This window comes from Asterias rubens, chromosome 14, assembly GCF_902459465.1.
Source record: "Asterias rubens chromosome 14, eAstRub1.3, whole genome shotgun sequence".
NCBI classification, from domain to species: Eukaryota; Metazoa; Echinodermata; class Asteroidea; order Forcipulatida; family Asteriidae; genus Asterias; species Asterias rubens.
Window position 1 is genome coordinate 3,530,191 of NC_047075.1, and position 12,923 is coordinate 3,543,113.

General features: G+C 39.1%; 1 protein-coding gene across 13 annotated transcripts in view; it reads right to left on the reverse strand.

The window, feature by feature from the left end:
- Window positions 1–12,923, reverse strand: part of LOC117299111 (vinculin-like) — a 47,338-nt gene that overhangs the window by 11,502 nt on the left and 22,913 nt on the right. For 5 of the 13 annotated variants that reach the window (XM_033782563.1, XM_033782565.1, XM_033782569.1 and 2 more), the window contains exons 15-21: window positions 11,755–11,952; window positions 9,344–9,435; window positions 8,130–8,261; window positions 4,212–4,451; window positions 1,597–1,704; window positions 1,270–1,332; window positions 62–782 (exon numbers count right to left, since the gene is read on the reverse strand). In XM_033782563.1, coding sequence (XP_033638454.1) covers window positions 62–782; window positions 1,270–1,332; window positions 1,597–1,704; window positions 4,212–4,451; window positions 8,130–8,261; window positions 9,344–9,435; window positions 11,755–11,952 — 1,554 coding nt within the window. The remainder of the gene's footprint in view (window positions 1–61; window positions 783–1,269; window positions 1,333–1,596; window positions 1,705–4,211; window positions 4,452–8,129; window positions 8,262–9,343; window positions 9,436–11,754; window positions 11,953–12,923) is intronic. The other 8 variants (XM_033782570.1, XM_033782567.1, XM_033782562.1 and 5 more) reach the window with 5 other exon arrangements.

Here is a 12,923-nt window from a genome sequence, read left to right on the forward strand (position 1 = left end):
ATATGTAAGAGACTATAATATGAGTAGCATGACTGATAGAAAGTGGTAAAGGGAAAAACACCTGCGGTGAGTTTGGTGCTGGTGGCTGAGGCACAGGAGAATCGACGGGAGGGGCAGCATATTCCTGGGATACAGAACAGAGGTGGATAGAATAAAAACAGGCAGACAGTGGTCAACAGAATGAGACTTACAAACAGGTTCAACAGAATGAAACTTAAAGGTAGTGTCAACAAAATAAAACTTACAAACAGTGTCAACAGAATGAAACTATCAAACAAGGTCAACAAAATGAATCTTACAAACAATGTCAACATAATGAAACTTACAAACAGGGTCAACAAAATGAAACTTACAAACAGGGTCAACAGAATGGAACTTACAAACAGGGTCAACAGAATGAAACTTACAAACAGGGTCAACAGAATGAAACTTACAAACAGGGTCAACAGAATGAAACTTACAAACAGGGTCAACAGAATGAAACTTACAAACAGGGTCAATAGAATGAAACTTACAAACAAGGTCAACAGAATGAAACTAACAAGAGACGAGAAACAAAAGAAAATGTGACAAACATAAAGGTATAAAACTGACAGATAAAGAAAGTGAGAGAATGAAACTTGCAGGTAGACAGAATAATACAGATGGAGATAACAGAATATGTAAGAGACTATAATATGAGTAGCATGACTGATAGAAAGTGGTAAAGGGAAAAACACCTGCGGTGAGTTTGGTGCTGGTGGCTGAGGCACAGGAGAATCGACGGGAGGGGCAGCATATTCCTGGGATACAGAACAGAGGTGGATAGAATAAAAACAGGCAGACAGTGGTCAACAGAATGAGACTTACAAACAGGTTCAACAGAATGAAACTTAAAGGTAGTGTCAACAAAATAAAACTTACAAACAGTGTCAACAGAATGAAACTATCAAACAAGGTCAACAAAATGAATCTTACAAACAATGTCAACATAATGAAACTTACAAACAGGGTCAACAAAATGAAACTTACAAACAGGGTCAACAGAATGACACTTACAAACAGGGTCAATAGAATGAAACTTACAAACAAGGTCAACAGAATGAAACTAACAAGAGACGAGAAACAAAAGAGAATGTGACAAACATAAAGGTATAAAACTGACAGATAAAGAAAGTGAGAGAATGAAACTTGCAGGTAGACAGAATAATACAGATGGAGATAACAGAATATGTAAGAGACTATAATATGAGTAGCATGACTGATAGAAAGTGGTAAAGGGGAAAAGACCTGCGATGAGTACGATGCTGGTGGCTGAGGCACAGGAGGTACGGCGGGAGGCGCAGAGTAAACCTGAGGTACAGTACAGAGGTAGACAGAATAAAAACAGGCAGACAGTGGGAGACAGAATGAAACTTACAAACAGGTAGACAATAGACAAGAAAATGTATGACAAACAGAAATGTATAAAACTGGCATGTATAAAGATACGACTGAATGAACATTCGGGTAGACAGAATGAAACAGCAGACAGAATATGGCAGAATATGACAGAACACAGATAGAGGTAACAGAATATAGTCTTGGAGCATGTAAGTGACAGAAAGGGGAAAAGACCTGCGGTGAGTATGATGCTGGTGGCTGAGGCACAGGAGGTACGGCGGGAGGCGCAGCGTAAACCTGAGGTGCAGTACGTGCTGCCTCTACTGGCTGATAACCGGATGGCTGTAAAACAATCAGTTACTCTATCAACAAACACAAATATACTACTGCTTTGGATACAACACAGATATCTGGATACAACACAGATATCTCTGGATACAACTCAGATATCTGGATCTATCTGGATACAACTCAGATATCTGGATCTATCTGGATACAACTCAGATATCTGGATCTATCTGGATACAACTCAGATATCTGGATCTATCTGGATACAACTCAGATATCTGGATCTATCTGGATACAACTCAGATATCTGGATCTATCTGGATACAACTCAGATATCTGGATATATCTGGATACAACATAGATATCTGGATCTATCTGGATACAACTCAGATATCTGGATCTATCTGGATACAACTCAGATATATGGATATATCTGGATACACCTCAGATATCTATCTGGATACAACTCAGATATCTGGTAAATCTGGATACAACACAAATATCTGGACATATTCATTGCAATCTAGTAAACAGCAGGAAAGGAATAGAACAGTGAGGGCATATTGCAAGAGGATTGGTAACAAAAACAAATAACTACTTCTCTGGATACATGACACAGAATCTGGATACTACACATATATCTGGATACTACACATATATCTGGATACTACACATATATCTGGATACAACACAGATATTTTGATACAACACAGACATCTGGACATGTTCTTGGCATATATGTGTAAACAGCAGGAAAAGAATAGTTAGGCAAAGGCATATTGCAGGTAGATTGATAACAGATGGAAATAACTACTGCTAAAGGATGGTGACTATAGTAACTGAACCAAAAAATTATCAACCAAATTGTATCAAAATTACAATTGAAAGTACAATAAAAAACAGTCAGCAACATGTAGATGATGTAATGAAGAAAAATAACATGTACAATGTGAATTAGTAATCACTTGATCTACATGCTTAATTTTACATTTATATATTCATTCTCCAGTCATTCATTTTCTACTTTTTCTACTTGGCTTCTCATTCCATGTCTTTTGAGGGATTATTGTATTAGCCAATAAGCTTCTTGACATTTTGAGCATGGAGCCAATTAGCAGCTTTAGCTTTTGCTTTGACTTTGTATTAATATTTGTGAAAGCGATAATCTTTAATAGACCATAAATTTTGTAGAATCATCAGTAAGTGTGTTCTCGTAAGGACCGTTAAAGTTTGCGAGTTTGTTTCCTTAATAAGCTACATAAAGGTACATGGGGCCAAAGCGGTCCAAATTATTTTTCACATACAGCTCTATAAAATTACATGTAGTTCCAGTAATTGGCCTGTGCTACATTTTGGACCGAAAATGGCACAACCACTTGACCAAAGATTATACAGCTTTGCGCATAGCTGATTCATATCGCCCTCTGTCTGTCTATTGGTAGAATGTATGCGTGGAGGTCTAGTCCGGGGAGTCAATTCTAAGAATGAGACGTGATGTTGACACCGCCAAGAAAACAAACTCGATGACCAACTTGCAAATGTGAATATTGAGCCAGTAAATTGAAAAATTCAAGCAAATTTTGCCAACTTTAGATGTAGTCTTATACAAACAATCACAAAAGTGCAGATAAGAATTTAACAAGAGTAGTAAAGGAGTATCTTGAAATATTAATAATCCAATGTGAAATGCGTGCAGTACATGTACATCACAGCGGAATGCGAAGGATAAAATGGTATCAAAGAACAACTTTGCCAACTTCAGACGATGTCAATGGGAATCCTTCCACAAGTGCGAAGCATGCGTATACCGTCACAGATCTGACACAAAGAGTTTCTCGTGGGCACCACAAAATTAGTTGAAACTGAAAACGCAAGATGTGCAGTATTACAAGAGAACGCAAATGTTAAAAGAAGTTAAGATCAATAAAAACATGTTGCCAATTTTCAAGTGAAGTCAGTGCAATAAATTTCCAGGAAAGTGTGCATGGAGTCCATATTTCATGTCTGAATGTGATTTTTGGGGGTTTTGGAGAAAATCCTGAAATCATCAAAAATTCTGAGAAATCAAAGGCCTGATTGGACGACAGAAAAAACAATGGATCAAACCACGAACCACAAAACACACGGCTGAACCAAAACACAGGGTACAAGGATAAAATACCAAGAGGGAAGATTCTGATTACATTAAATACAAAAAAAAGGAAAGAATGGAAATAAACTAAAAACAAGTGCCATATCAATCCTGATATGATGAAAAATCCTGGCAAAAACCCACGCCTGAATTGATCACAGAAAATATGATGGAATAAACACAGGGTACAAAATACAGAATGGTAAAATCCTGATCAAAATGAATGAAGAAAAAAAAAATTGAAATCAATTTAATTTTGAGAAAATCTTGAAATCATGAAAAAGTCTGAGAAATCACAAGCCATAATTGACAGAAAAAAAAACACGAATGACAAAACACAACAAGGCTGAAATAAGAAGAAGGAACAGTCTGATGAGAATCAATTGAAAAAGAGGTGTAAAAAAAATAAATCTGGAAATTAAATAAAAACCTGAGCATGGTAAGGCTGTTGGCTCGCAGAGTGTACAAGGGGGTCGGTACGATTAGCGGAGTAGGCCGGTGTCGCTGGATAATAAGGCGCCATGGGGGCAACAGGCGGGCTGTGTAGGGCCTCTTGTAACTCAGCAGCTGCCCTCTGGTAACCAGGAAGATCAGGTCCTCCAGAGGAGTGGGTGCGGGGCGTGTATGAAGACACGCTTCCGGGGCCGTTATACGGCCCTCCCATTGGCTGCTATATACAGTGGGTCATGGAAAGACTCGTCAAGATGTTCATTGTTGTTTACACAGAGAGGATCATTGTCACCTATAGTATACCCATTGGGGTGTGTGTATACCCAGATGGGGGACCTCTCCCCCGATCGGGATACCAAGAAGAATTCTAACTTGGGATAGACACACATTGACTGGGACCCTCTCCCCCTTTACAATGAACTATTCAGGATTACAAGGAAACTAGTTCAACCCCTTCCAACAAATAAATGGGAAGACTTTTTAAAACTACCTCCATGAGCATGAACAAGGAATGAGGACACCACAAACCTTTCCTTAAAAAAACAGCTAAGTTATTGCAATTTTGGATAACACTTATGCCCTGGACCAGATTGGGGGAAATCTGGATATCATTGCTTAATTATTCCCATTGTGATATAAACATCTACCCCGACTGGGACCCTCTCTCCAAATGTATGATAAATAATGTCTCTTTGCTAAACTACAGATAAAAATATACCCCATTGGAACCACTTTCCCTAATCAGGGTATACAAAATCCTTATTGGATTTGTGTCTATTCCTCGTTAGAATTATTGGTAGTACCCAAGTTGGGGGTGGCTCCCAATCTGGGTATAAATACACCCTGATGGGTATACTTATGAGTGACAACGACACATTCTGCAATATTATACTATCTCGAATGACACGTCAAGCAGCACACTGATGAGTATTGCATTCCGCAGCACATGCCTTTCCCATAAAATAAAAAAGGGCCCAATCTCGCAAACCTGTTCAGCTCACAATAGTGCTCAACAAACTTAATGTCACAAAAAAATGACAGCCTCTTCAGAAAGTTTCCTTTCAAGGCACTGGACACGTTTGGTCATTGTCAAAGACCAGTATTCTCACTACGCTTATCCCAACTGTAATGCATAAAATAAAAAACCTGTGAAAACTTGAACTCAATTGGTCATCAAAGTTGCAAGAGAATAATGAAAGAAAAAATACCCTTGTTGCACGAATTTGTGTGCTTTGAGATACCCAAGAAAAGGTCTTTCTCAGAATTAGCTTTTTTAATGAGAAATTACCTCTTTCTAAAAAACTATGTTACATCAGAGGAAGCCGTTTCTCACAATGTTTTTGATTATATAACTGACATACAGATCCTTGTCATTTGATTGGTGGAACTTACGTCACGTGACATTCACTATTACTCCCATCCTAACCGGTGATCAAAAAGACCTATTCGCCCATGGTGAATAGCATTTCCCGTTCAACAGTTAGGATCATCCTTGTTTGCAATGTTTTTGAGCAGTACAGCGCCGCCGCACCGCTGCTAAAACAAAGGAGCACCTGTGCAAAAGGTTGTGATCTGATTTCGCCTTGTGAAATGGAACAGTCCAAATTTTACCTTGCGATAATATTCCTCCCATTCCACTCTGAGCCACTCAATATTTGTATACTATCAACAGCTCTCCATTGCTCATTACCAAGTAAGTTTTTATGCTGATATTTATTTAGTATTACCAAACGTGTCCAGTGACTTCAAACTAGGCTGGTTTTGTTTGCTTCGGCAGTCACCTGAAATTTGGGCCCCGCAGTTCATACATAAAAGCATCATGGTCTTAATTGGTATATCAGCCACTTGAAAAACAGACAGTTAAAGTCTCAACATTCCAACACTTGCAAGACATCACAGAAACACCAGAAGAATTAGTTCCACACCTTGGATTAGAAGACAATTACAAAGATAAAAAATCCTTCCTTAAAACAACCACAAGGAGGAAGGCATGATGCAACATAGATTCGTTCTCTCTGGTAGTCACGGAATGTTACTTGAAAAAGTTCACATGCAAACGGGCAAAGAATAGGATGTCGTTATCAAACAGGCATGACAGGGGTAGTTTCTATGAAATATCCTGAAATCAGGGGGAAAAATCTGAAAAAATCACACGCCTCACAAGATCAAGACATGAAGATCAAGCACTTGAATGCTGCAGACTGAGACAAAAAAAAAAATCCTGAGACCTAAATGTATTTATTGAGTATGGTCTGTATACGTATAACAAACACCCAAAACAGTATCAGGTTTGCAAAACTGAAAATCTACAGAAAAAAACGTTGTGAGGTGCCAGTCTTCAACATATTTCAGTGTTATGCACACACACACACAACGTGCTCTTCAACCAAAACTATAACGACTTAATGTTGAATGACATGTGTATCTGACATATTGTTATGGCGGGTAGTTTATTTTGACCACAGCACCTTCCAAGTGCCCCAATTGTTTTGCTGGCAGCCGCGCAGCTGACAGAAATATCCACAGGTACTAAACAGAAAGCTTAGACTTAGTAAAATTTAACATGTTCTCTGAGATCCGGGTACTGAGTTTTTTTTTTTTAGCATTAGTGCTGAGTGCTATTCGAGGGGGTGGGTTTTATTTAGGAGGAGTTTGTACTTGAAGCAAAGGCGTCCAGGCTAAAGTACCAAAAAGGTGAAGTACATGTACATGTACCAACAGCTTAAAGGCAGTGGACACTATTGGTAATTACTCAAAATATTTATCAGCATAAAACCTCACTTGGTAACGAGTAATGGGGAGAGGTTGATGGTATAAAACATTGTGAGAAACGGCTCCCTCTGAAGGGTCGTAGTTTTCGAGAAAGAAGTAATTTTCCACGAATTTGATTTCGAGACCTCAAGTTTAGAATTTGAGGTCTCGAAATCAAGCATCTAAAAGCACATAACTTCGTGTGACAAGGGTGTTTTTTCTTTCATAGTTATCTCGCAACTCAGACGAGCAATCAAGCTCAAATTTTCACAGGTTTGTTATTTTATGCATATGTTGATATACACCAAGTGAGAAGACTGGTCTTTGACAATTACCAATAGTGTCCACTGTCTTTAAGTACCAAAAGGCAAAGTACCATAAGGTAATGTACCAAAGGGTAATCGTACATGTACCAACAGGTAAAGTACCAACACGTATTCTCCATGCAAACACAGATACGAACAAGAGGGTCCAACAGACACAATAAAGTCATCATTCCAATTACGGATTGTTAGTTTACGGTACAGTGTTTCTCTGTGCAACATGGTTGGGCTCGATCGGCCATTTTGACTGTCTCACCAACTGGTTCATTTGTGACATCTTCTTGCAAGAATCAGACCAGAAATTATTTCCACGATTTTGTCTGACTTTCGAGAAGACGTCCCACAGAAAGAAACGCTGGTTTACTGTTAAGAAGCATGTATCTACTGTACATCGTGCAATTTTTGTACAATAAGTTGATCAAATGGAAACTATTAATCATAGATGGATGACGCTCATTCTATTTTCATGACTTTAGTCTCTATCTACGTTATCAATGAAATGACAATTTAAAATGGTGTTACCTACACGTGACATTTCAACTACATTGTACACTGCGTTAACAGTTGCATTGACAATTTGGAAAAGTGAGATAGAAAACAATCACTTGAAAAAATTACGCCCAATGAAAAAAAAGTATTCATTTTTTAAGTAACAATTGTGATTTTACATGTGATGTAAACATTCAAACAGGGCGAATATTCAACTTTTCCAAATGTCAACACACCAATCTACATATTTCTTTCAGTCATGCACTGAGATGGGTTTTCGTTACTGTGGGAGGATAATAAACACTCAAGTTAGTCAATCTGACAAATAGGACCACCTGATTGGCCGGCTGGGCACGTCCCATTTGTGCCGGTGGGGGTGCCGGCACCGGAGGCGGAGGGGGGTAGTATTCCTGAAGAGGAATAACGAAGATGAACGGAACTTTAAGTTCCGCAACAGACGTCATGAGCTGTGTGGGGGGAAAAAGGTAAAAGTCTTTAATCTGTTAGTGTCGCAACTTATGAATATAATCTGGAACAACATGGTGGCAATGGCGTCCTTTTCGCTGGTCTTGTTCTTATACTCCTTAAGAATGTTTCTTTATGGACATTTTTATTTCCTAAAAGAAGAGCCTGTCTACCCAGTTTTTACAGAGATGCATACGAAGTGCGGACTAGAGAACAAAAGAGGTCCACATAGTGAAGGGACTTGAAATATTTTGTGTGGACTTACACCTGGACGCGGAACTTGTGTCCTTAAGCTGGACACTTAACCATTGAGCAAGTTCGATCAACGACCATAGTTAAAGGATTTGGGTTACGTTTTCACAATGTCCATAGATTTACATTAAACTTACAGGGTTTGAAGATAATGATAGTGGAAAGCTTCCTTTCAAATATTACTGTCTGAGGTGCTGTAGTTTTTGAGTAAAACAGTGTCATGAAAATACGTTTGTAAAAGATTAAAATAATTTTTGTCTCATGAGACGAAAATTATTTTTATGACATTGTTTTACTCATTCCCAAAAACTACAGCACCTCAGCAGGTAATATTTTCAGGGAAGCTTTCTACTATCATTATCTTCAAACTATGTAAGTTGAGTGTATATCGGTGGACATTGTGTTTTTTGTCCTACAAAAGTAGGAACTCTGATCGAACCCGCGTCAGTCAATTATAGTTGGACCAGTCTAGTGGACTATTCGCGACCATCCACTCGAGGCTGGTCGAGGTTGGTCGCATCCTTGGTTACCAATAGCAATTTGTCACATCACAGTGTGCTGCAGGCAGAGAGGACCAGTTATTCTTAAAATAGCTGAAAAGGAGTGAGTATGGACTTTTTATGTGTTCACGGCATAACGGTATGGTTCACGGTCATCTTTTTCACATACGGTCGCTAGAAAACGACTAGAGTCGTTCGCACTTTTATTTCAGCGGCATGCGCTTTGTACCTCACGAACTAACCACTCGTCGTCGATTGTAGCATCGGTGTAAATCCGACAACCAAATTAAAAAGACATTTAGATTGTGAAAAAAAGGTTTTGGTACATGTACCTTGTTATTGGCATCTTGCCAGTTGGCCATCTTGTCGGGGTTGCCCATGTCTTGCATCAACTGCTTCCCAGTCAACACCGTTGGTGGAATACCTTCAATTATACAAAAAAAACAAAATATTATCATGCATGTGAAAGAGCAACTTACTTTTAGTCTGTAATTCTCTCTACTGTTTATACATGTATGGGAGCGATAGAGTTAAAGATCTACATGTATCTATGAGTATTATTGTGTGTTTAGACCCTCTTTTCATACCTAAATGGTTGTGAATGGGGGACTTTTTGAAAGCTCTGCCACTAGAGGGCAGCAGACCTACCAGGCAAGGGTGCACAACTCCTATAGCAAACAATGGTAAATGCTAAACATTCAAAAATACTCAAAAAATATTTAGAAGTCTCTCAGCCTCTTGAAAATTAAATCAGATACATTGTCATACAACTAAACTTCAGATTTCTTCTCAAGTTTTGGTAAGTCAGCATTTTTGAATTTTTGCTAATTACCCTAGAAGAAACACTCCCCAAAACTCATGCACTCCGCTTGTTATCCTTGGGGAACTCGTGTCCAGTACGTCATGTTCCAGAACAGTTTGGTTTATGCTGGCAATGTGTTATGAAAAACAAAATACAGTTTGGCTAAATCTAAAATACAAAATCTAAAACACGCAAAACACAAGGTATTTGCTGTCAGTGACCGTCACTCATGCTTCTCCTATTCCTAAGTTGTTGACATTACCTGGTGAAGAGCGCCCTCTCTTGGTGATTGGCAGATAGTCTAAAGTTTCCCATTGTAGCTCTCTATTTGGTAAGAACCATTGTCAAACCATGTGTGTATTTGCCAGACAGCATTGACACACATGCGTCCGCGTAGCCAGATCGTATGTGTTCCCCTTTTTGTGACCTTTGACTGTGCATTATACATGTACTAGGCAGTATTGTTGAGACTTTTTGCATTGTATTGTATGTGTGCTATGGGTTTGAAGAATTAAAAACCTGTCAAGGAGAGATCATATCATTTATCTTCAAGTACGCGCTAATCCACCAATCAGAATTGCAGAATGGAGTGGTGATAAAAACCTACATTGCACGGCTAATATCACAACCTGCGTCTTGTGTGTTCTATGTCACGCTTGAAGATAAATACGTTATCACACGCACTCGTGGAAATACGGAAAATATAGCGCGTCTGCGTCCGTTGGATATGGGACGCAGAAGCGCTGCGTCCCATATTCAACTAGGCCTTCGGCCTCGTTGGATATGGGACGCAGAAGCGCTATATTTTTCCGTATTCCACTCGCGCTTGTGTGATAACTTATAATATCTTAGATGCCATGATTGGCTTGTTCATTTATTAACATTGATTGTATTTTGGCAAATGCTCGTTCTTTATTAATTAGAGGACCGGGTCTCCTTCCCGTGTCTCACTGAGCACAAGTTATGGATGGTGTGTTTAACTTACAATCAGCGAGTTTGTCTGCGAACACCCCAACTGTATTTGCTTCTAGGAATGAATATTGCAGATTCATTCGAACTGGGACGCAAGTAGTGGATGGTGTGTTTAACTTACAATCAGCGAGTTTGTCTTCGATCACCCCAACTGTATTTGCTTCTAGGAATGAATATTGCAGATTCATTCGAACTGGGACGCAAGTAGTGGATGGTGTGTTTAACTTACAATCAGCGAGTTTGTCTTCGATCACCCCAACTGAATTTGCTTCTAGGAATGAATATTGCGGATTCATTCGAACTGGGACGCAAGTAGTGGATGGTGTGTTTAACTTACAATCAGCGAGTTTGTCTGCGAACACCCCAACTGTATTTGCTTCTAGGAATGAATATTGCAGCTTCATTCGAACTGGGACGCAAGTAATGGATGGTGTGTTTAACTTACAATCAGTAATTTGTCTTCGATCACCCCAACTGTATTTGCTTCTAGGAATGAATATTGCAGATTCATTCGAACTGGGACGCAAGTAATCTACTTTGTGTAGACCCTTCAATGTTTTAATATGTTTTTGCTTTTCAAATGTTATTTTTATTTCTTGCCTGTATGTAGAGTTCTCCGGTATTTTAATGTTTTTAGTTGTTCTTGTATGTTCTAGCAGTCAGTTTATCATTTCCAGATGGATTGCGATGCGCGTCGTTGGCCACCATCTTTGATGTAACAATGGATTTCAAAATGCAAGTGTGTACGCCCTACGCACGACTCTCAGCCAGTGATGGCTCTTCACGCGCACACATTCATCAAGGATGGCGGCCGATGACGCATGTTGCAATTCGTCTATTGTGCATTGCCTAATGTTTATTTTAAAATATTTTACTGTATATATTGACGCAATTCAGCCATTGGCTACAAGTTCAATTTTAATAAACCATCAATAATAAAAATAGTAATGGATGGTGCGTTTAACTTACAATCAGTGAGTTTATCCGATGCGATGTCCACCTTCTGCTTGAACTCCGGATCTTCGCTGTTGTCAGCTTCCCGTTTAGCGACCTTCACCATGTTCTTGCCGCGTAGAGCGATGTTGGAGATGCTAGAGGCGAAGGTCTGAGGGTCGTGCTGCTTGACGGCAGCCTTGGCTATCTCCGTCTGTTTCTTCATGCTTTCCTCTGAAAATATCAAAATAAATATTAAAGACAGTGGACACTATTGGTAATTGCCAAAGACCAGTCTTCTCACTTAGTGTATCTGAACATATGCATAAAATAACACACCTGTGAAAATTTGAGCTCAATCGGTCGTCGAAGTTGTGAGATATTATTGAAAGGCAAAACCACCATTGTTACTCGAAGTTGTGTGCTTTCAGATGCTTGATTTCGAGACCTCAAATTCTAAATCTGAGGTCTCGAAATCAAATTCGTGGAAAATTACTTCTTTCTTGAAAACTACTCCACTTCAAATGGAGCCGTTTCTCACAGTGTTTTATACTACCAACCTCTCCCCATTACTCGTTACCAAGTAAGGTTTTATGCTAATCAATATTTTGTATAATTACCAACAGTGTCCACTGCCTTTAAGTTATAAAGGACAAGGGAAACAAAAAGGATAAACTTTTAAATAATTGGTTGGTCGAGTTGCTCTGTGCGTTAAGCCGAAGACTTGTTACGGGTTTGAGTCCTGAAGAATCTTATTTTGTGTGGGATAACATGCTTCTGAGCAACAGTGATTTAGTTTACCTTTGCTATTACATAGTATTGTAATAGTCTTTTGTTTGTTAGTTTTCTTGTGACCTTCCTAGATTAACTTCTTGTACTTGCTTCCTCCCCTCATACACTCATTTTTCATTGTTCTAGTTGCCCTAATTTCATCCACATACCGGTATTTGTATTTTGCTGTTCAGTCTGTTTTGAGGCTAGGCCTGTAAATATGTTTTGCCGAGGATCGCATCCAAATTGAATTACCACATTACTCACAAATGGGGGTTGTGGGTTCAAATCCTACCAAAACCATGCATGCTATTAAACCAGGTTACATGTACTTGACCACTTGACCACTGAGGTGCCAGTGGCAACAGTTAGAATACTGCATTCAGCCGTGACACTTGTGTCCTTAAGCAAGACACTTAACCATTGCTTCGTCC